The sequence below is a fragment of the Terrapene carolina genome, unplaced genomic scaffold (genome assembly GCF_002925995.2).
Source record: "Terrapene carolina triunguis isolate 2854851 unplaced genomic scaffold, T_m_triunguis-2.0 Scaffold95, whole genome shotgun sequence".
Taxonomy (NCBI): domain Eukaryota; kingdom Metazoa; phylum Chordata; order Testudines; family Emydidae; genus Terrapene; species Terrapene triunguis.
In genome coordinates this window covers 53,360,753-53,385,397 of record NW_020664446.1, presented here as the reverse complement: position 1 = coordinate 53,385,397, position 24,645 = coordinate 53,360,753, and the positions used below count along the sequence as shown (strand labels likewise).

General features: G+C 44.4%; 1 protein-coding gene across 1 annotated transcript in view; it reads left to right on the top strand.

Annotated features, from left to right (window-relative positions):
- Positions 1-17,523, top strand: part of LOC112113530 (LIM domain-binding protein 3) — a gene marked incomplete at its 5' end in the record, with an annotated part of 78,856 nt that extends 61,333 nt beyond the window's left edge. The window contains 3 exons of the mRNA XM_026651090.1: positions 11,957-12,004; positions 16,656-16,795; positions 17,471-17,523. Of these exons, the coding sequence (XP_026506875.1) occupies positions 11,957-12,004; positions 16,656-16,795; positions 17,471-17,523 (241 nt within the window). The remainder of the gene's footprint in view (positions 1-11,956; positions 12,005-16,655; positions 16,796-17,470) is intronic.
- Positions 17,524-24,645: the final 7,122 nt, after the last annotated feature.

Sequence of the window (24,645 nt, the reverse complement as noted above, 5' to 3'; positions counted from 1 at the left end):
TAGTTAGGCGTGATGATTGGCACTCAAAAGTTATTCCTTTTGAGGATGTGGTCCTAGCTGACATGTAAACTCATGGGAAATATTTCTCTCTGTTTGTAATTAAACCTTATCCATAGATCAGAACAAAATTAGTAAACAAATGTAAGTCCTGGTGCTTACTCTTGCAAGCCAGGGAATTTGCATCAAAATTTTGTTAGTCTGCATTCCAAGCCTTCCAGATTGCTACTATGGGGCTCTCTTTTAACATGGCTGCAAAAGGGATTTGCATGGGTGATTCCCCTTAGCTCTAATGGGATTTACGGATGTAAAATCACTTGGACATGGATAAATGAAGAGACTCCTAAATGTGCAAGTCCATTCAGCTTCCCATAATAAGGCAAAGAAAGCAGAAACAGATTAGAATAGTGATTGTATGGAATAATGCTCAGAAGTTGCTCAGAAGCTGTTTGCAGCAAGTAGCAAATAGCAGCTTAGCCCTGGTCTACTCTAGGGGGCGGGATCGATCTAAGTTACGCAACTTCAGCTACGTAAATAACGTAGCTGAAGTCAATGTATTTAGATCGACTTACCGTGGTGTCTTCACCACGGTAAGTTGACTGCTGCTGCTCCCCCGTCGACTCTGCCTGCACCTCTCGTGACGCTGGAGTACAGGAGTCAACGGGAGAGCGCTTGGGGGTCGATTTATTGCGTCTAGACTAGATGCAATAAATCGATCCCCACTGGATCGATCTCTGCCCGCCGATCCGGTGGGTAGTGTAGACATACCCCTAGAAGCAATTGCTCATTGTTGGTCCACTGCAGAGGTAATTGAAGTGGAAACTGCACATTGGCTCCAAAGAATAATTCCAAATATATGTGGTCTTAGCACCTGACCCTGCCAACATTTAGCAGTGTAGTAACTTTCTAAAATTTCATAATGCAAATTTCAGGTTATTCTGAGAAGCATTTATTTTATTAACCAAACTGATTATTAAGATCGTTTGTTCATAAACCGAAGCTGTCTCCTTTATACTCAGCTTCTCCCTGCTGTCTGATTTGTTCAGCGATGCCACAATCCAGTGCTTCTGATATTGACATTTAACTGCCAGAGAAGTCATTATGGTGTCACAACTGCTGGGCTGTGAGGCATCAGTCAGCAGCGAGAGAGAGGTAGGATATAAAACTTCTGTTTGTGTATACAGTCTCTGATAAATCCATCAGAACGAGAGGGAAAGAAATCCAGAAAAAATGTGATGGCTTAAGAAAGATTTCTCACAACAATTTTTTATAGCAGGTCAGTGATTTCTGAAAACTGCCCACTCAGACTGACACCACAATCCTGTCTCAGGCACAGTATCTACTAAGTAGGGATAAGACCAGGAAGGATGGATTGATCCAGGTAGGAGTTACAGGAGAACCCAGTTCCCAAGGTTCTCTGTTAATTGTTTCTTCCAACTGAGGGCTTCATTCATTGAAAAGCAATGTAAGTCTGTTGTCTATAAAATCCCAGAGCTGGACTCTGCAATCAGACTTAGTTGGATGAGCCAGTTGCTCTTCATGAATAAAACTAAGGGAGCATCACCTGAATCTAAAATCCTGAGACACAAAAACTATCTGATGTGTGTTTTCTTGACTGTGGTCCAAATTCTTCTCTCATTTACACCTGTGTAACTGCATTAGGCTTAGCCTGGTGTAATTGAGGGCAAAATTGGTGACTGTGTGTACTAGTGAGTAGGAAGTAACTAGTAAGGTTACTTACTTCCTGTTACTTCCATGGTATATTAACTGCTCATGAGGCCAACTACAGGTTCTTCTTGGAGTGATTGCTAATTTATATTCCACAATAAGTGTGCGTGCTCGCCACATGCACCGGTGCTGGAAGTTTTTCCTCTAGCAGTACCCGTAGGGGGGGAGCACCCCCCGCAACCTCTGGAGTGGCGCCTGCCTGGTGCGGTATAAGGGGAGCTGTGCGCTCCCCCCACCCTCAGTTCCTTCTTGCCGCCAGTGAAGGTGCGTTGGAACTGCTGAGCTCCAGCTTTGCTGCAGCTTGTCCCCAGAACTGTTTGTTCATTCATTAGTACCTGTAGTCAGTTAGCTATTTCGGTTAGTTTAATTAGTTAGTGAGCCAGGGCCAGGGCATGCCCCACGCCCCAGGATTTAAGTCGTGCGGCTCTTGTAGGTGTTCTATGCCAAGGAGTGACCTGCACGTGGACTGTCTGCGCTGCTTGGCAGAAACCCATATCAGTGAAAGGTGCAAGATCTGCAAGTCGTTCAGGCCCGGACCAAAAAAGAAAGGGACATTAGGCTCCGGACCATCCTGATGGAATCGCGCTGGCCCCGACCCCGGCACACCGCTCCGAACTGGTACCTGGCACCGTGGCGTCGGTACGCGGAGACCCTCCAGTACCATCGACCAGTTGGCACCACTCCCCTTCCATGGGGCACGCCAAGAAGACCGGAAAGATTCCCTCTTAGCAATGGCACCGAGGGAAGTCTGGGACAGAGGCTAGGCCCATTCGGGTAGCCCTCGATCCCCACTAGGCCCTAGCCTCCGACTCATGTTGAGCGGAGTAGCCCAGCCCCTTCGGAGCAGACCTCTCCGGATATCCGGATGCCATCTATGCGCGAAGCCCTCCAGGCGGCCAGGTACGTCATGTCCATGCTGGTGCCCGAAGCTACGCCAATGTCAGCCCCACAGTCCAGGGGCAAGCCGCCACTGTGATCACCGCAGTCGCTGCCAGCCCAGTACCGGTCTCAGTTGAGGGAACGTTCCCAACACTGCTCACTGCCCAGCAACCGTTCAGGGCTCAGTCCATGTGGATCACCCTCGACACCGGCCAGACTGTCTGGATGGGTGCCGTCCAACCGGGACTCCCAGCACCGCTCGTCTTCGCGGAGTGAATATTGACAGGACCGTGGCCTGGGTGTCGGAAGCACTGTCAGCCTCCATCCCTAGACACCCAAGAAAGAAGTTGGTGGGACCTGTGCCCAGAGTCCGACTGCACTGGTCTCCTCGCCCCATCCGGAGGAGCTGATTGTGGCCCCGCCCCCCTCTGTCCTGCAGGAGGACTACTGGGCCCACCAAGACCTCTTAAAAAGGGTGGCAGCAAGCCTCCACCTCCAGGCAGAGGAGATGGAGAAGCCCTCAGACTCGCTGTTCAATGTGCTGTCCCCCTCAGCACTGGGCAGTGTGGCCTTGCCACTCCATGAAGGGGTGGCAAGAATTTCAAACGCCCTGTGGCAAACACCAGCCTCGTTGGCTCCCATCTCTAAGAAGGCGGAACGCAAGTACTTTGTACCCCTAAGGGGCACAAGTATTTGTATACCCACCTGGCGCCCAACTCCTTAGTGGTCAAGTCAGTCAACCACAGGGAACGGCAGGGGCAGCCAGCCCCGACCTCAAAGAACAAAGACTCTCGGAGGCTGGATACTTTCAGGAGAAAAGTTTATTCGTCCTCAAGCTTCCAGCTAAGAGTAGCAAACCATCAGGCTCTCCTGGGTCGCTACGAGTTTAATCTCTGGGGATCCCTCCCCAAGTTCGAGGACTCCCTCCGGGAGCACGATAAAAAGAGGTTTAAGGAGCTTGTGGAGGAAGGGGCAGCGGCTGCAAGGGCATCCCTGCAGGCCACTTCGGATGCAGCGGACACGGCCGCATGGTCCATGGCTTCGGCGGTGTCCATGAGATGGGCGTCATGGCTCCTGCTCTCTGGGCTATCCAGCGAAGCGCAGTCGTCAATGCAGGATCTCCCTTTCGACAGGAAGGCTATGTTTGCTGAGGAAACAGACACAAGGCTGCACGGCATGAAAGACTCCCGCACGACCCTCCAGACCTTGGGCCTCTCCCTGCTCCAGCAAAACTCAAGTTCAAGCCGCAGCAGGCTCCTGCCCAGGCCGCCCTCCTGAAGTACGAGGCCGCCCATAAGAAGCAGCGGGACTATAGAAAACGCCCGCAAAGGCAGTCTCGGCCTGCCCCCCAGCCTGGGTCCTCTAAGGGCAAGCAGGTGGGTAAAAATCATTTTCAATGGGACGCTCAGGGGTACCCCGCCAGTTCTCAGCAGGGATCCACCCCCAGTAAAGCTCCCTTTTTCCAACCGGTTGTGTGCTTTCCTCACGGAAGGATCGCAGCTCACCTCAGACCGATGGATCCTCAACACCATCTCCCAAGGTTACACCCTTCAGTTTACCTCGTCCCCGCCCAACCACCCCTGCCCCCTTTCCTCTTGGGGGACCCATCGCATGAGGCTCTGCTCGAGCAGGAGGTCGGGTGGCTCCTGGAACTAGGAGCGATAGAGGCGGTGCCCAAGGAGTTCATGGGCAAGGGGTATTACTCCCGGTATTTCCTTATCCCGAAGGCCAAAAGGGGGCTCAGGCCCATCATGGACCTGCGAGGCCTGAACCAGTACATGGTGAAACTCAAGTTCCGCATGGTTTCCCTGGCCTCCGTCATCCCCTCCCTGGATCCTGGGGACTGGTACTCTGTCCTCGATCTACAGGACGCGTACTTCCACATCCACATATTCGAAGGGCACATGCGCTTCCTCTGTTTCGTGGTGGGACAGAATCATTACCAATTCATGGTCCTCCCATTTGGTCCGTTTACTGCCCCCAGGGTCTTTACAAAGTGCATGTCGGTAGTAGCAGCCTACCTCAGGCGCCGGGGGGTTCAGATATTCCCCTATCTGGACGACTGGCTGGTCAATGGCACCTCCCGATTGCAGGTTAGGGATCATGTGGCACTCCTCCTGTACACATTCACCGCCCTGGGCCTGTTGATAAACAACACCTAGTCCACATTAGTCCCAGTCCAACACATAGAGTTTATCAGGGCGCTCCTGGACGCAACATCGGCCAGGACCTCTTTCCCTCCAGACTGGTTCGAGACCCTGAAAGGGCTCATCGACTCGGTCGCAAGGTTCCCGGTGATGACAGCCAGGGCTTGCCTGCAGCTGCTAGGTCACATGTCAGCGTGCACGTATGTGATCCGCCACGCCAGACTCAGGATGAGGCCCCTCCAGCTCTGGCTGGCCTCGAAGTTCTCCCAGGCCATGGACAGAATGGACAAGGTCTTCACCGTGCCAAACTCGGTGATCACCTCCCTGCGGTGGTGGTCCGCCCCAAGCAACATGCTCGAAGGGGTCCCATTCAGGGACAGGGCCCCATCGTTGGAGCTGGTGTCCGATGCATTGGACCTGGGCTGGGGGGCCCATGTGGGGAATTTTCAGACCCAAGGCCTGTGGTCTCTGCAAGACCTCACCCTTCATATAAACGTCAAGGAACTCAGGGCGGTGCGACTGGCATGTATGGCCTTCCGCTAGCACCTGAAGGGCAAGGTAGTCAGGATCCTCACGGACAACACGGCCTCAATGTTCTATATCAACAGGCAAGGCGGGGCCTGATCCTCTGCCCTCTGCCACGAAGCCCTCAGTCTGTGGGACTTCTGTATAGCCCACGACATCCACCTAAAAGCCTTTCACCTGCCAAGTGCCCGGAACGTGAGGGTGGATCGCTTGAGCAGAGATTTTTCCTCTCAGCACAAGTGGTCTCTACACCCAGAAGTGGCCCACCAGCTCTTCCAAAGGTGTGGAACTCCCTAGGTGGACCTATTTGCGACCCGACAAAACCGATGATGCCCCTGGTTCTGCTCCGGGGGCGGCTTAGGGAAGGGCGCTATCTCCAATGCCTCCTATCCTGGTCAGGCCAGCTTCTCTACACCTTTCCCCCGTTCCCTCTGATCAGCAGGGTCCTGGAGAAAATAAAGACGGACAAAGCCAGGGTCCTCTTCATTGCCCCAGCGTGGCCCAGGCAGCACTGGTATGGGACCCTCTCGGGCCTGGCGGTGGCTCCGCCGTGGCTGTTGTTGCTCCGCCCGGACCTGCTCTCTCAGGACCAGGGGCGCCTCCTCCACCCCAACCTGGCAGCTCTTCACCTTACGGCGTGGCTGCTCAGTGGCTAGGTGGCGAGGAAAGGACATGCTCAGAACAGGTTCAGCGCATCCTCCTCGAAAGTAGATGGCCCTCTACTCACCGCTCCTACATGGCAAAGTGGTCTCGGTTTTCTAGGTGGGCGGCGGACCAAGGTGTGTCCCCAACGTCTGCCCCGATCCAGCTTATCCTTGATTACCTCCTCCACCTGAGGGCCTGGCGCCCTCGTCAGTCAGGGTGCACCTGGCGGCCATATCGGCCTTCCATTCCCCGGAGCGAGGACACATTGTGTTCTCCCATGCTATGACCGGCCGGTTCCTTAAGGGTTTTGACTGGCTTTACCCATATTCTAAGCCCCTGGTCCCACAATGGGACCTGAATCTGGTGTTGGCTCATCTTACGGAGCCCCCGTTTGAACCATTAGCCATGTGTTCCTGGTCTCACCTCTTGTGGAAGGTGGCCTTCCTGGTTGCTATCACATCGGCCAGGTGGGTCTCGGAGGTCAGGGCCCTGACCTCCTAGCCGCCGTATACGGTCTTTCATAAGGACAAGGTCCAGTTCAGCCCACACCCCGCATTCCTCCCGAAGGTGGTCTCCGCCTACCACATGGGTCAGGACATTTTTCTACCAGTCCTCTGCCCCAAGCCTCACGTGACTAGTGAGGAGCGCTGTCTCCATGCGCTCGATGTGAGGCGGGCTCTGGCTTTCTACGTCGAGCGGACCAAGCCATTCAGAAAGTCCTCACAACTGTTTGTCGCCTCGGCTGAGCGCGCAAGAGGCCAGCCGATTTCCACTCAGCGGCTTTCCAGCTGGATCACTTTGTGCATCCGCTCCTGTTATGAGCTGGCGGGTGTCCCCCCGCCGCCCATTGTGAGGGTGCACTCGACTCAGGCGCAGGCGTCATCGGCTGCCTTCGTGGTCCACGTCCCTATAAAGGACATTTGTAGGGCCGCCATGTGGTCTTTGGTTCACACGTTCACCTCGCACTATGCAATAGTCTCCCAAACCAGGGATGATGCCGGGTTCGGCAGGGCGGTACTCCGTCCCGAGAACTTGTGAACTCCTACCCACCTCCAGAAGGTATAGCTTGGAATCACCTATTGTGAAATACACATGAGCAATCACTCAAAGAAGAAAAGACAGTTATCTTTTCGTAACTGGTGTTCTTCGAGATGTGTTGCTCATGTCTATTCCACATCCCGCCTTCCTTCCCCTCTGGCGGAGTTGTCTGGCAAGAAGAAACTGAGGGTGGGGGGAGCACACAGCTCCCCTTATACCGCGCCAGGCAGGTGCCACTCCAGCGGTCGTGGGGGGCGCTCCCCCCCTACGGGTACTGCTGGGGAAAAACTTGCGGCACTGGTGCACGTGGCGAGCACACACACCTATTGTGGAATAGACATGAGCAACACATCTCGAAGAACACCAGTTATGAAAAGGTAACTGTCTTTTCCATACAAACTGGTGCCAGCTCTTTTCCTCCAAGAAAATAATGAGAGGGATCTCATCTAAATGGAAATGAACAACATTGCGGGAAAGGAGAAAAATAAAACCACAAATACTTTTCATGTTTCTTTTTTTGGGTTCAGTTTGTAACGTTGTCACCACTTTGTTTTTATTGCCTAACCTTAGATAAGAAATGCATGTCTACTGGTTGACTTGGGCTAAAAGACAGATTTGTTGTGCATTGTTGATTTCTATTTCTAGGTTTCTGATGCAGGGAAGGGAAAGAGAGAAAGAAGACACCAAGCTTTAAAACTGTCAGTTCTCCAGTTTAAGGAATTGGTTAAAATCACTTCAGAGTTTGTTTTTATGATTATGAAACTGCCTGCCTTAGTCAATAAGGACCTTTAACTGACTCTGAACAGGATGGGGTGCTGTTAATTGCCTGTGTCCATTCTAAATGTCTGGTCACTGTATGATAGCACTATCCCTTCTATAAGATCCTAGGAGTAGTTGCACTGCAGACAATTATCTTTTTTAACTTCAATTTTTCCTATGAATGTTTTATTATTTTGCCATCTTCCTGATTTATTTTTAAGTAACAATCAGTCCAATAAAGTTATGCTCCTAAACAGTATCATGCTCTGGAGTGAAAGCACAGGATAAATCAGAAAGCTGTAAACTCTTGGGCTCAATTGGCATTACACAATTTGCTGAGAAACTCCCAGATCAAAATATAATAGTTTCTCTTGAAATGTCATTGACTAACTAGCTTTTTCTTTCTTTTTACATTGTGTCACATTAATGCTAGACATTTGTACACGAATACAGTGATAGGCTGCTTGTTATCATTATGTTGTTATTTTATTATTTCGCTTTTTAATTTATCCACATTTGCTTGTCCGATAGTGTTTTGGAATCAACTTCACTGTCAGTATTGTGACTCTCAACAAACCAAATCAAAGCACCAGGAGCCTCTCATACTGGTGCAAACCAGCAATAAGTCCATTGACGTCCGTTGATGTCCATTGACATGGTGTATGTGAGAGGAGAATCAGGCCCACTTGGTGTACATAATGTTAATTTGTGTCAGAGATCAAAATGTTAAAAGATGACACACTGTCTTTAACTTAGGTTGTTGAGTTTTGGCAGTGTACCAGCATACATCGTAATGAGAACACACTGATCTAAGACCCCCCTACTATCTCAATGTACGGGTTCAGGGACAATAGTGGTAGTTTTTAGATTTTGTTTTTTGTTTTTGTTGGTTTCCAATTTTGGTATCTAAATACAACAGTGTTAGTGTGTTAAATTCCTTGGGTGTGATCCTGCCATCCTTACTTAGACAAAACTCTCATTGACTTGTGTGCAGGAGGATTTTTAAAGTTTAGTGTTTAAAAAAAAGACTAATAAAAACTAAATGATAAAAGAAAAATATTCTCCTAGAAGACTATGATGGCAGCAGTGTTAGCTCTTCTGCATTACTTCCTATCGTGTATATATGCACTAAAGGGGTTTTAAAATAGAGCATTATTTAAATAATAGCTATTTAAGAACTTTTGAAAAACAGAACTTTAAAATTATAGATTGTCATGTAAAATTCCTGAAATTAGGATTTTCAGGAAGAATGAAGGTGGGGTTTCACATAATGGCTCTTTAGCTGATTATGTGTATATACTTTTTAAAAGGTAGATCATCAAGAAACTGCAACTACTCCTTTGTGTAGATCCCTGAAATCAGACTAACATTTTGTAAATCCCAGCAAAGATGCTTTTCAATTTGAAACATGATAATTGAATTTTTCTGTCATGAATACCTGTGTAACAATTATTCTGACAGATTGGTAACTCTTAGATGTCTTTCACTTTCCATGGTACTTTCCATAATCTTTAGTTGCACAATTAACTTTTTGATTAACATATTCTGGTTCAAAATGAACTGTATCCATTTGTGCCCGGAAAATTATAGGTAACCACTCTCAAAACTACAAATCACATGCTAACTATATAAGATTTTAATATAATATATATAGCAACAACTAATTAGTAATTAAAGATCTAGACACCATTGTGATCACATTAATTGCATAACCAATTCAACCTTTAAATATAAACTGATTAGTGTGTTTTATTTGATCCTTTTTCCATTTCCCTTCTATCCACATCCCTTTTCATTTAGACTTAGGAAGCACTCTTAAATCCTTGTTCCTCCAAATAGATAGGCACAGTTACTCATGTGCAGCCCCACTGAATTCTACATAGGCAAAAGTGTCTGCCAGTGCATGTAGCAGTTTGAAGGTTGGGAACTTAATCAGTAAACGAGAGCAAGCGAGTTTGCCTTGAGCACATATAAACTCCCTTACCACTTAACTACCTCTTTCTGTTTCTCAGTAGCATCATGGACCATGATACCCTCCTCACGCTATTTAAAAACAATTGAACATTGAAAAAAATAATTATTTAAATTAGCATATTCAGAATTGCAGCTTGCCACAATCAATTATCTGAGCCCAAGCCAGGGGATCCAGAGAGGGCTACACCAAGAAGTTGGATATGTTAGTGCCCTGAAATCTTAATTTGCACTCAAAATGGAACAGCAAGAAGTGACAAAGTTCTAAGGCCTCATATTGTTATCAGCAGGCAAGGGGTACACTCCCAGGTCAGATCTCCCATAAATGTAGAAGGTGCAGTAATGCAGCAGGTCTGGAGATTGAAGAGCTAACTGGAACTTCAGATGAACTATATAAAATTAGTTTCCTGATAGTCACAGGTGAAGAGGACTCTGAAGGGATAGAACTCCATACTAGTCGTCAGAGGGCTGAAATGTAGCTGGAGTTGGATTCTTTCTCTTTACATAGAAACCTTCTTGTTTCTTTTGTTATAAACTGTCCATTCAGGAGCATGGTAAAGATTTTTTAAAATGGATGCCTATAATTGGACTCCTAAGTCCATATTTTGGCACCTAGATAAGAAGCCTGGTCTTTCAAAAAACTAAACATCCAGCAGCTCCCATTTAAAAACAAGGCAACTTACTTAGGTGCTAAAATATGGACCTAGGAAACCAACTTTGGGCACCCATTTTAAAAAATCTTTTCCCTAACTTCAGAGAAAAAAGAAGTTGCTGGTAGTAATAACTTTGCTGCTGCCGTTGTGGGACGATCTAGTCCATTCTACCAGTTTAATAGAATTTTTCAACCCAGTCTTAAATCTGGGACAGGCCTAATTTCTCTTAGAAGAGCCTTTTCCTCAACTTCTTGCACAAAATTACTCAGCTACACTGGGAGTGAGATTTCTCCATGTTGCCTAATCCAGTCCAATGGATTTTCCCTGGATACTTAAAACAAACCTCCCAAGACATATGTGTGGGAGCATGGAACTTCTTAATCAATGTTCCTAACTAATGAAATCTGATCTAAGTGAAGTAGATCAGTTTCTTTAATGACTTCCCTTCAGTTAAAACACACTGTGTTCCTGAAGAAATATTTTCAGGGGAAGGGATTACAGAATTATTTTGGAGCCTGTCATTAATTGTTGATTGATCATATTTTCCCCTTATTTTAAAGCCTGTAATGTTAACTTGACTTTTTCACAGCCTTTTTCACAGCCTCACAAGGTTTAAACTTTAAAGTATAGTTGACTAAATACCTAGTTCAATAACATTTTAGAGATATAGGGTGAAATCTTGGCCCCATTGAAGACAGTTGCAGAATTCCTATTGATTATAACAGACTTAGGATTTCACCCGTAATATATAGTTTGACTTTGACATGAATCCAATGGACAAGTCTGTTGTCATTCATTATTTAACATTTTATAAAAATACATCCATCATTTCACAAGATCAAATCTTCCATAGACTTTTAAGTGTTATCTCTGTAGGCTGATCCCTGTATTTTTATCCTTTACAGTTCCACCAACAGAAAAATGCTGTTTGGGTTGAAAATAACCAGGGGAAAGCGCAGGGTTGAAAATAATCAGGGAAAAGTTGCGGGTAGTAGCTTGATGCTGTGGTTTCATTTACGTTGCCACTTCTCTTTATTATGGGACAGCTGTTTGCCTCACCACAATTAAGGTGGAGCTGAGCTCCCAAGTTAAGAAGTGATGTTTCAATTCAAGGTTCACATTACTAAGATTTTGTGCAACTTACTTAGGAGTATCCAGATTTGTGGACACTGAAACAAAGCAAATGTACCTTTTTCCTTTGTGTTAGTATTTAGTGAATGTCAAAGCAAACTGTCTCTTTAATTGCAGAACTAAAATCCTACAACTAAAGAATTAACACCAATGTATGAGCTAGTGATTTATGGGGCATTTTAGTCAATGAATCAAATTGTCCTCACCTTATTAAGGCTGTAGTGTGATTTGTAGCCCGAGTAAGATGAGCAGGATTTGGCTCAATAACAGTTAAACATTGTTTTTGTAACCCAGATGAAAAGTAGTGCATGTCATGTATTTTAATGTGCCTCAACATACTGCTTATTGAATATAGTATGTACTTCCTTTTCATAAGGAAACTCATTGTAGGATAAGATACCCTAATTATCCTGATATATTTGGTTCTCAATTTCAAATGACATTTTCTTTTGCATAAAAACACAAACTTTTGTCTTATTTTAGCTTCAACCGGCATTCTTCCACCTCCATCAGCTACCAGTCAAAAAAGAGGTATAAAATATTATCTTTTGCAGCTACTACACATTAAAGTATTTAACACACCAATTTAATGCTACTAGTAGACTTCTAGTGAACTATTAACCTAAAAGTGATCTTATTAAAAATGTCTCCTCTCTTCTTTTCCTGATGACTAATAGTTTTCAAACGTAGTATTTAATTCATTGCCTCTCACATGTTATTGTCTGTTACAGATCTATTCGGTTAAGATTGGGCACTTTCAGTGCCTTTCAGAGATGTTATCATTTTACTGTTCCTTTAAACCATCTTCAGTCCTCAGGATATCTTTTGTCACCTGCTTAACCACTATTTACTTTCTGTGGCAGAAATTACAGCTGGTAAATCTTTCCAAAGCTGATTTAGCTTGACTAAAACCCTTAATGATGTAGCTCAATGCTTTATTTCTCTTACAGGAGTCTTTTCCTCTCCATTGCTAAATCTAATCTGCATCCCCACTTTGGTTGTCTTTTTAAACAGTTCCATAGTTAGTTATTGAACTCAGTGGTGCTGTTGTTTTTTGTTTGTTTGGAGACAATTTTTTTATTTACTACAATTTATTTTCTCTCTAGCAGACACCAGTTTCCTAGAAGTACAAGGAAATCTAGGGCAGTGTTTCAAAGTGCTATAGACATTGAGAAATACATGAGTAACAAACAAGCAGTCCTAATGCATTTTGCAAATTTAGAGTCCTAAAAAGGGTCTTTACCAATGAACCCAGGTGTTTGAGATTAGAACATACTCAGCAATGGCAGGTACATTAGAATTTCAGATATGGTTTTATAATAAATGTAATTTATAATCTCCTACACTACATAGCAAGTGTTGATCAGATTCTTTAAAAGTAAGTATGTTGCACTGATTTCTTGTGTAACTGTTTCCCCTTTGAATAATAAGGCTTAAAGTAATAAAAGATCTTCAGATAGTGTATATTTTAGCCGATCACCTTTTGAAATCATCACATAAGGCCAAATCTATCACTGAATTGTTTCCAGTAACCTCAGGATGCCACTGAAACAGAGTCCCGTAAGCTCTTACATTTCAAAACATTGGTGTCAGTATTGGATTAAATGGACACTGTTTATAAGGTATTTAGGTTGGGGTTTTTTAGTCATTCTGTCTGGAATACAAAAAAGAGCAATGATTCTGTGTGAGTTCTCACTGTTCTCCAACTGAAGTCCCGTGCAGCTGGCAGCTATTGGCATAAGACACTAAAGAGGGGACAGCAACAGGAAATAACTGTAAATATGAACAGTTTCATGTGTTGTTGAGAGCATCTTTCATAGTTACAAAATTGTGGCACAATACAGCAGAGTCCACAGTAAACACAAACTCATGAGAATAGTTTGTCAAAATCAACACCTCATATTCTCCATGGCACAATGGAACCAAATTCAGGCTACGTTTACACTTAAGTTACGTTGGCATAGCTAGGACACTTAGGAATGTGTAAACACAGTAATATCGGGGGGAAAAGTCTTATTTCTTATTTTATTCAGAGAACTGGTATAAGCTAGATGGGCAAAAGCTGTCTTTTTCCCCAGTATAAGTTGTGTCTCCAATAGAAGGGTTTGCGAGGTTAGTCTTTAAGGTGCCACCGGACTCCTTGTTGTTTTTGTGGATACAGACTAACACGGCTACCCCTGATACTATACCCTTTTATGTTTACTGTCAAAACCTTTCTAGTGTAGACAAGGCCTCAATGGTCAGAACCCCTAAATCCTGCAGCAGATGTGGATAAGAGTCTGAACTAGGCCTTGGGGGATCCTCCTCGTGTGAGGCTCAATGAAATAGTAGGATTGAAGGAAAAAATAGGAGTTTGTAAAGCAAGCATGGCGTTGAGGAAAGCAAGGGAACTGTTTAGCCCCAGCAAGGGTTTAATTACTCTTCCTGTATGGATTGCTGTGCTTGTTGCAGAGCGTAAACCTCAACATCTGCTGACTTCTGCCTCTTCTCCTCTTGCGCTTCTTCTTTTCCTTTGTTTGTTTTCCTTTTTACTCCTTCCCAAGGCAAGTTTTCTGTCTCATCTGATCCCTGACTCTCTGGTAGTGGTAGAATTGGGGCTTGAATAAACTGGAGAGTCTGCAGCCTATTCCCTCTTCCGCAGTACATAGAGGAACAAGGGCTCTTTACCTGCTTGGAGGCTACTTGCTCAGCAGAGTGGAAGGAGACCTAGAGCTAAGTGATTGGAGTACCATGTACATGGCCAAGTAATCTGATAGAGCATCTGGAAGAACCATGTGAGGAGTGGGATGGGCAGCAGCCCTTGTTTGTAAACACTGTTCAGCAAGCATGGTCTGGGGTAGAGCAGGGAAATCATCTCCTGATGACCAGATTGCTTGAGTAGATATAGCTGAACATTTGCAAGTGGACAGCTGTAGATCCTTCTGGTACCACTGTAGCTCTTGGGACTTCTTCTGAGGTATCAAGAACATCCCTGAACTCTTGCACCTGAACCAGAGAAGTCACCCTATGTTAGAGTGAGCTCTAGGGGCTGCAGAATCAAAGAACCATGGAAGTTGTCTGAGAGCTCTTATTCTGTCAAACAATTGAAGACAAGCCACTGAAGCCAGCCACAAGCTCTACCCTTCCCCTGGAGACACTCCTCTGCAACTGCAGTGGGAGCAGGGAAGGAGGATACATGTATCTGGTTTCATCTTTTCCTCTCACTGATTCCCATGGCTCAGACATCTCTCCCCCAGCATCTTGTTTCCCTTTAAAAGCACCTAATAAAATAAATCCCCCAAACCTACACTTGTGCAACATTCAAGACCACAAAAAAGTATAGGTGTGTATGTACTTACGTGCATGCACACTAATCCCCATGTTAACAACTGATTTAAATATAAACATTAGAGGTTGGGTGTGTGTACACAAATAAGGTATTGTGTGAATGTATCTGAATTTGTGCACCCACACAGCTGCATCCACACTTTTGATAATCTGGTCTTATAGCACAAGTAGAGTAGGGCAAAATATTTGCCATGTAAAATGTTCTTCAGTGAAATGTATCTACTTTTGAGGTAATCAAATATTTTATATGTTTCTTAAAAACAGCATGGTCAAGGAGATGGATTGAGCATAGGCCTGGGAACCAGAAATTCTTATTCCTACTTATTTTACTGGCTGTCCTAATAAAAATTGATCTTATATCCCAGTATACTGATAGGACGTTGCAATATTTAGTTAATGTATGCCTCACAAGACCTCTCTGAGGTAAGTGGATGTTGCTTCAAGTCCAGTGCTCAGTTCTCCAGACTAAATTGCATTCAGCTCATTTAATTAAAGTAAAAAGTTTGCAAGTGTGAAGACCAGTAAATCCAAGCTGCAAATAATTCTGTTGTTTACTGTTATCAAACTGAGGCCTTGTCTACACTACTGGGGTAAGTTGACCTAAGTTACGCTACTCCAGTTACGTAGCTGGAGTCAACGTAGCTTAGGTTGACTTACTGCGGTGTCTACACCATGCTGCGTCGATGGGAGACGCTCTCCTGTCAACTTACCTTACTCCTCTCGTTACAGTGGAGTTCCGGAGTTGACCGGGGAGCACTCTGTGGACGATTTAGCAGGTCTTCAGTAGACCCGCTAAATCGACCCCCGCTGCATCGATCGCAGCAGTGTCGATCCCCAGTAAGTGTAGACATGCCTTCAGGTTTATTACCTGAACCATAAGAAAGTGCTGGAGGCACAGGTTCTGGAACAATTTTTATAGTGGTGCTGAGAGCCATTGAACCAAACTGTAAACCCTGTATGTGATGGAAACCACTTCAAGCCAGGGGGTGTGGCAGCACCCCTAGTTCCAGCACCTATGTGTGGAGATAAACTCCTCAGGGGTGATTTTCCTCATTGAAATCCCTCACTGCTGCTATTTGGAATCTTTCAAAGAGTTTTCCACTTACATGATCTCTCCCCTATGCTCCTGGATTGAGAATCAGAGGCTTTTGGGACCCTCCAAACTTAAAAATTAGAAAAATAAATGAATAGATTATAACCTCAGCCTAGACCTAGAAAGGGGCTAGTTTCAGAGATGAGATATATTTTTCTTTCTGCTTTCTAAAGGCCAAGTGCTTGGTTCCACTGAAAAGAGGTGGGTTACCAGTTCTCATAGCACTAGTATAAATCACTGAATTTTGTTTGATTTTGCTCCCATTTAAATCAGTAGCAAAACTCCCACTGATTTCAATGAGACCAGGAAGCCTCTTTGTAGGCACTAGGCAAATGGACCAAGAATCTCATTTTCAGATGCCTAGCCCTGACGTCTGAAATGATCAACCCCTGCTAAATGGGATCTTCCTGCAGTTGGTCACACCCAAAACTAGAGATTGATTAGGTCTCCTATTTGGCTAGTTTTCCCAACCAAAGGGATTGATTCTGTAAAGGTGCCAGTGTTAAAGATACTGACAGCAGGCTCTTTTTTCGCTCATTAAATTTGTTTTTAAAGCAGTCATTAAAATGCCAGTGATGGGGGCTGCACTGGCTGCCTTCATCACCTATGATGGCTACAAAGGTTAATGAATCTCACATTCTTCTCTCTGTGCCGTTAAGGAAGCATCCCTTGGGGTGGTATGGAAGCTGACAAATCTCTTGATTTCTTAATCTGTGGCTCTTGATATCTGGAAAATTGCTCACAGCTTTGCTTTGCTTTTAGAGGTACGGGCCAGTCCTATACATCAACACCGGTTTCCCAGGGTACCGCTTCTTCCTCAGGCTACAGTGAAAGTCCAGTTCCTGCTCCAAAACCAAGAGTTGTCACTACTGCTAGCATAAGGCCCTCTGTCTACCAGCCAGGTAAGGTGATTTCAAAAAGGTGAAAGGGTCCATACCAATGTCCAGTAGCATTTTATGCAGAAAATGCAAGGCCTTTTTACACACAAAGGACCAAATTCTGTTGGCCATGTTAGAAATGAGTGAACTTGTTCTACCTAATTTCAAACCCACCCTAATATTGTGACTTCTGAATTATGTTGGGTTTGTATTCTGCTTAGAAGACGCTGTCAGAAGGAAGGGACTTAGGAGAGGAGAAAGAAGGGGGTGAACAAGAAACCAAAGTGATCTAAATTTCCCAATGCGAGGCATCTGAAATGCATCTGCAAACCACAATCTGTGCACCCAATAAGCAACAAGGGAACTTATGTGCACCTGAATATTGATAACAGGGTTTAAGAATGCTAGACCCTCTGTGCACCTATATGTGTTAGTGAAATAAATGAGAGATGGCTTTAAGGTATGACAGTCTATTAAATTGTGCGAGTATATTTGCAAAATAGGTAAGGTCATGAATCGAGCTTCTCAAACTTTCTTCCATGTGTAAGGAATGATGTATTCTTGAAAAGCACTTTGTTTGCAATGCTTTGCTCCACATTCCCTGCAAATCCAATTAGTGAGGGGTATATTTGATTATAAATTTACTTAGAAAATGTGTTAACTGTTGTTTAAATTTCCTTTGTATTAATGTGTTACAAGTGGAGCAAATCGACCGCAAACCTCCAAAACCAACCATGACCAAATATGTGTAACCCAGATTGCACAAATTAAACAATAAGGACATAAAAATCTAAACATACTTACCAATAAAAAATCCTATCCCTAGCCATCCTAGTAACTCATGCTTAATTCAGTTAACAAATAAACATATTGTAGTCTTAGCAAGTGTGCTTCAAGGATGCTTTACATCTTGCAGTTTAAGTAAATAAGAAAAGTCTGCCAAATCTGCCTATAAATCCCAAAACTCCAGTATCCTCATCCATTCTAAAGTTCTGAGAGAGAAGAGAAGGTATCTTAAATTCAGAGGCTAAGAGAGGCAAAAAGCTCTCATGGGAACAGGGCCGGCTCCAGGCACCAGCTAAAGAAGCAGGTGCTTGGGGCGGCCAATACCAAGGGGCGGCACTCTGGCCGCTATTGGGGCGGCACGTCCGGGTCTTCGGCGGCAATTTGGCGGCGGGTCCCTCAGTCCCTCTCAGAGCAAAGGACTGGCCGCCGAATTGCCACCGGGGGGTGGCGCGGCGCGGTCGCGCCGCCGCCGCTTTTTTTTTTTGCGCCGCTTGGGGCGGCAGAAAACCTGGAGCCAGCCCTGCATGGGAAGGTATAGATGTGACATAACCCAGCTAATAGCTGACATATTTTAGGCTGTTTAAAGGAACTTTCATCATTGGTCTCAACATCATTAACAATAAAGCTTTAAACTTCTACTAATTTTGTTTTTAGTTACATATGCCAGTCCATATTCCCTCACTACTGGATAGGAATAATTCCCATTGAAGCCAATGGGAGTTACTGCTGTCCCACAAAGGAGAACAAGGTCCCCCCATAATTTTTTTAAAGGAAAAGTGAATCTATTCCTATAATAGAGATGAGAGCACAGAGAAGAGGATACCTAAAACATCTCTGGGAAATCTGATGATAGACTGGGTGCTCAGTTAGGGTCCTGGGTGACCTAATCCTGCAAACCCTGAGTACTCAGGACTCCCATTAAAGTAAATGAGTTTCATAAGCCATTGCTGGCAGGTTTGAGCCCTAAATTAGGTGTTCAGTTGGGCAGAGGGATGCCTTTATTTTCCATTGACCTGAGCACTTCTTTTGCAATTCTGTCTTTGTGCATCATTGCCCCTAATTGCAGACTTAAAATGCACACTTTGAAAATCAGGCCCTGCATGTGTCTCTGGACACAATGCACTTATTTCAGATCTTCATATTGTCTATGTATATTATTCCATGGATACTACAGGAGCATAGTGTCCCCCAGAGGGCAGGAGGAATTCAGAGCCGACATTCAGAACATTCATGATATGTTAGAGAAAAAAAGAGGAAAATGCAAATTGTGATAACCCTGGCAGAAAGCACCCTCCACTGGTAGGAGCTTGAGAATAATCACAAGGAGATATTTTAACATCTTATGAATCAACCCCCAAAAAGGTTTCAGATGCAAGAGAGTTTATATTTAACATATGTGTTAGAAAATAATAGAGTTTAGACCAAAGGCAATTTATTGTAGTCACTCTACAACATATTGCTGCTACTTAATGTGGTAGCAACTGGAGACTACATTTCTGGATATAAATTGACACTACAGGCAGGAGACCGTCGATCCAGCGGATAATGTAGACAAGCCCTAATTTACAGAGCCACACTCCCATTGTAGCGACTTGGTTCTCTGACTTCATTTTCTACAGCCCACCGCATGCAAGGGTGAGACAGTGGAGACTATTAGCAGGATTTGCAGCACACTGAGGCATTGGGAGATGCCAATGCCTTGAAGAAGATTAGGTGTTTGGAGGGAGTTATTTGTTCATCATGCCCATCTGCCACTTGCAGCCTTTTAGCTGGCCCCACAGTATTCCAAATCTCACCCTTGTCATAAGTTTCTTCTGCAGAAAAAAAAAAAGGAACAAAACAGTGTGCAGCAATATTTCCCCTCCTCAGCTGCAGTGGTTGAGACTCTAGAATAAAGAAACTAGAGATAGGCATTGTGAGGGCAGTCAATAGGATGCCAGGGCATTACGTAATTAGGCAACCCAGGATTGTGAAGTTCACATTGAGACATCTGTCCTCTTTGCTTCTAGTAATTTATATTACTGAAGAGCCAAAAGCCAATACAGATCTTTTTCCTATGTGGAATGAATTTCTGATCTTAGCCCAGTTCTTAGAATCAAGAAATATACGTTGCCAAAACCATCAGCACAATTGGTTCTAATTAGCAGCTATAAATTGAATAGATATCAAACTATTCTTTGTCCTGTAGAAGTGGTTTCACTAGCTCAAAAAAGGATTACATTGGTGGCAATGTGAGGAAGCTTGCACTATCAACTGCCAGTACTAAGGCTGTACCAAGGATAAATAAGAGTTCATTTCCCTGAGTTGTCAATCTGACACCTTTCCAAAGTCTGAGATTCACTTTTAAAATATCTAACTATTGTGTCTGTACATACCATAAGGCATTTTCTAGTTTTTGTAATTTATTTATTCAGATTCCTAGTACTCTAAACAAAATTGTGCCCATCCCAACCTCTGGGCACCTTTGGGAGTCTATTTAATTATGTATATGTTAAGGCTCTGATTCATCAAGGTTCCATAAAAACCTCTCTAACTTCAAGCATGTGACTAATGCCTTTGAAGTCAATGGGACTACTCATGTACTTAAAGTTAGGCATGTGCTTATACACTTTGCTGAATTGGGATCTAAGAGACTATTATCAGCAATTACCCTCAGATCAAAATACCCATCAGTGTTACAGTATATGTAATCTCTCCCTAGAAAACCAAACCCAAGAAGGTTTATACAAGCCTGCCATCAGCATGGTTGTGCAAGATGACCGAGTCTGTTTTTCAGAATGAAAGTATGGGACTAGATCCTCATCTGGCATAAATTGATATTGATTTCAATGGAATTACACCAGTTTACATCAGATGAGGATCTAGCTTATGTGGGCCATTACTAATAAGAGGCTGTACTTCAAACCAGACGGGTGGCCACTAATCCATGCTAATCCCTCAAAGCACTGTTATGATGCTAGCTGATTGCCTTGTTTGATGCCTCTGGGAAAAGCATACTTTGCACATCTCCTGGTGTTGAACAGAAATCATTTTTTCAAATATCATAACCCCTTTTTACAAGAAGTGAGGATTGTTGTTCTCTATGAACGACACTAGGTGGCAGGAAATACCTAGCTCTCTTTCATCTGTGATTTTTTAGACTAGGACAGTGCCTGGATTTTTTAGACTAGTACAGAGCAATCTATAGGCCAATCTTTTATTCCACAAAGCAGTGAGATAATTGAGAACAGTAAAAGATAAAGGAGATCTTTCCTTTTAACTCCTTTGATCAAATAGAATTACTCACATGTGTAAAATTACTCATATGTAAGTGTTTGCAGGATCGAGGCCTAAAGCTGTAAACTCTCCAGGGCAGGAACTGTATCTTCCTGTGTGTAAGTGTGAGGACAGTGTCAAGTGTGAGGACTGCTTCTTTGGAGCAACGATTCTCATTTACCAGATGTTTGTACAGTACCTAGAACAATGGGGTCCTGACGTGTATGAGGCCTCTAGGTGCTATCACAATGTAAATGATTACTACTAATAATAAATTGTGTTTGCTACCAGAAAACTATTATGACAACTAACAATAATGATGCATTGGATCAAAAAACCTCAGGTGGTAATTGCATTTGTTAGTTTCTTTCCAGTGGTATTTTAAATTCAGAACATGCAGAACAAGTGCATAGGTCAGTGCACAGACCAATATAGGGTCTAAGAGAGTAAAGTATCTGAGCCTAAATAAGCGAACCTATGCCCTGCTACTTTGGAAGCTAGTCTTTTTTTTTTTTTTTTTTTTTTCCCCTGAGAAAATTGTTTGTTGAGCCTAACTGCAACCCTGAATGTGAGTAGGAAGGTGAGAATTAGCTAAGTCCTGTGGAGGCAAGGACTCAACTTTTTGTAATAGCAGTTATATGAGTAGTTTCCCTATTTCCATATATCAGAGAAAATAACAAAGCTTATCCTTTCTTTTGTGCTATTGGACAGGCACAGGGTGTTTAAAAGTTGAGTGACTGAATCATTATGAGAGTTGTTTTTTTAACAGGATATGGGTTAGTTGGGTCAGTCTGTTGGCACATCTTGTGAATTTTACATTTTATATGTTCAATCTAGTATTTCTTGTAATGGCACTGGGAGTTGGAGATCTGAAGGCTAGTGAAATAAATAAAAATCAAAGGTGAATTTGTATGTGTAGAGCTACAAAGGTCAGACTAACATTCCAGATGAGCCGGGAAGATGTTTGAAAACTATAAGCTCAATATACTATTCCTTCCTCATCAGAATGGCTGGAATTCCAAGGCTGGTGAAATCATTCCTAGCAGATAGTGATGACACTCTGCTAAAAGTAAAAACAATTATAATAATGCCAACTTGTTTTTATAGGGGAAAATATTTTGCACGGAATCCTGGCTTTCAAGATGAAACGATGAATGACTGAAAAGTTATAATTATCTTGCGAGAACTCAAAGCAAGTTATGGACATTCATGACTGTCATTTTGCACCAGTTCTCCAGCCAGTGTATTTCAGTGATTGTGACATGATTCACCATGTTGCTTTATTTTTTAATGGCAAGTGGATGGGATGGAAAATCCAGAGTGAGAGACCCTTCCTCATTTCAGTTCATTTTACAGAAGCGACCCTGGGAAGAGGTGAACCCAGGTCCTAGAGGTTAAAAGGAGAGCTTTATAACTATTACTGATCACCACCTCTCTACTCCTACACTTAGCCCACTCAGGGTATTTTTAATTGACTGTAGGTCTTGTTTGAGGAAGCAGTTATGTCACAGTTATACACACATGCTGTCTGTTGAGGTAAAGAAAGCTGCTAAAATGCAGGGATCCTAGTACAACTTAAGAGTGATGAAAAAGTGCATGCAGCATCCTTGTCTGCAAAGAGGCAACTGGCTAAATACTCCCAGGTTAAAACACAATGAGTTAGTATCTCTGAGCCTAGAAGTATACTAATCTTGATAATTTAAGCTAGTATCAACCTAAGAGTGGTACTTGTACTGCTCACTGGGGTTCCCATTTGTTCTCTGACTGAAAAAAGTTTACTAAAGCTATTGGAGCTTAGTGTCTGAATATCATTGAAACTTGAGATGATATTATCAGGTATTCTGTGGCATACATTGGTCTGTCATGCTTTATATGAACAAACGGACTTTTGGGGGAAAAAAATCATCCATAAAACTAAGTGAGCTAGAAATCACTGTATTTAATTATAGAGCCCCATAGGTGGAAGCCATTTGAACTCATCAATTAGAGATTAAATATTGCCTTCTAATTCCAACTGTCTTAATACCATAATAAGTAAATAGTTACAGCCCCAGGGCTTAAAGAGATTGAATATAAACTCCTTGTTCTGAGATCTTTAAACACTGTTTACAATTCCAAGATGAAAAAAAGACGCCTAAAGCTAAGGTGGGATGCATGATTATGAAACAGTGAAATGGCTGATGCTGCAGTATAGGAAAGCTTTTTAGAGAAAATGTCTTAGAGTCCTGTTTGAACTCAGTAAAAAGAAAAAACAGATATTGTTATTGTGATCTTAGTAGAATGATGTACATACAATTCAAGCACCTGTAATTCCCAGTAACCAGTGACTGTCAGTCTCTTACACATGGGAGGATGTGGGCAGAGGGAGGAGTGTTAAGCACTAAATAATCTTCTCAAAACTTTATTTTCTGTAGCGATCTGTGTTATAGTCCAAACTTCTTCCTGCCTCAATTAAGGTACTGTTTCCCTCCCCCGCCCTACCCTGGGGTGTTCTGTATTCCTCTCAGTGCCTTGAGTTCCCTCTCCCCACCGTCATCTTATAAACAGTGTGGCCTACAGTATAGAGCCCTGGACTGGGTCTCAGCAAGCCTCTGTTCCATTCCCAGCCCTGCACTGGCCTCCTGCGTGACCTTGGGCAAGTCACTTCACTGCTCTGTGCCTCAGCTTCTCCATCTGTAAAATGGGTATAACAATACTGATTTCCTTTGTAAAGCTCTTTGAGATCCACTGATGAAAAGCAGTGTACAAGAGCTAATTATTATTATTTTATTTTAGCGCATTCTCAAAGCCCCATGCCATGCCATGGCCAACTTTGGAGCTACCACAGCTTGGTTACTCTTAAATTTCTCTTCTTCAAAAATAGAGCTTGCGGCCTCTGCAGAAACCTTGGCCCTGCCAGAGTGAGAGACTAGGATTTTTGTCACTCTTGCAGGCACTTCTAGAAAATTTTTAGCCAGTCTTATTTAAAACAAACACAAACCAGAACTTTGAGGAAATCTGCATAGCCCCAGCAGCTGACTCCACTTAAGGATACTGATTCCACAGTTACAGCTGTAAGTGAGGAGAGACTGAGAGGAGGAGGAGAAGAACCTGGGATGTGGGGGCAGGAGGTAGATAGTGGCTGTGACTGGGTCAAGGAGCTGAGGGTGGATGCAGGGGCTGGGAAGATTAGGACTGGGATAGGCTGGAGGGGCCAAGGGCAGAAGGGCTGAGCCTTTAAGGGTGGAGATGGGAAGAATGGATTCTGGTGGCTAGAGTACACTCTCCTCAGAGCCTGTCATAGAATCCAGGATTCCTGAGTGGCACCATTCCTTTGTAGTCAGCATAGGCGTGCGCAGCCCATTTCATTTGGGTGTGCACCCAGGGAGCCCTGCCCTAGCCCCACCCCCATCCACTCCCTCCTACTTCCCGCCCCCTGACTTCCCCCCTCAGAACTCCCAACCCTCCCTGCTCCTTGTCCCCCCCGACTACCCCCTCCTGGGACCCCTGCCCCTAACTGCCCCCCAGGACTCCACCCCCTACCTAAGCCTCCCTGCTCCTTGTCCCCTGACTGCCCCGACCCTTATCCACACCCCCGCCCCCAGACAGACCCCCGGGACTCCCATGCCTATTCAACTGCTCTCCACCCCCTGACAGGACCCCCAGAACTCCCGACCCATACAACCCCCCCGCTCCCTGCCTCCCCCAACCCCTCTCCACACCCCTGCCTCCTGACAGCCGCCCGCAGAACTCCTGACTCCTCCAACCCCCCCCAGCTCCTTGTCCCTTGACCACCCCATTTAGAGACCCCCCCCACTAACTGCCCCCCCAGGACCCTCCTTGCTCCCTGTCCC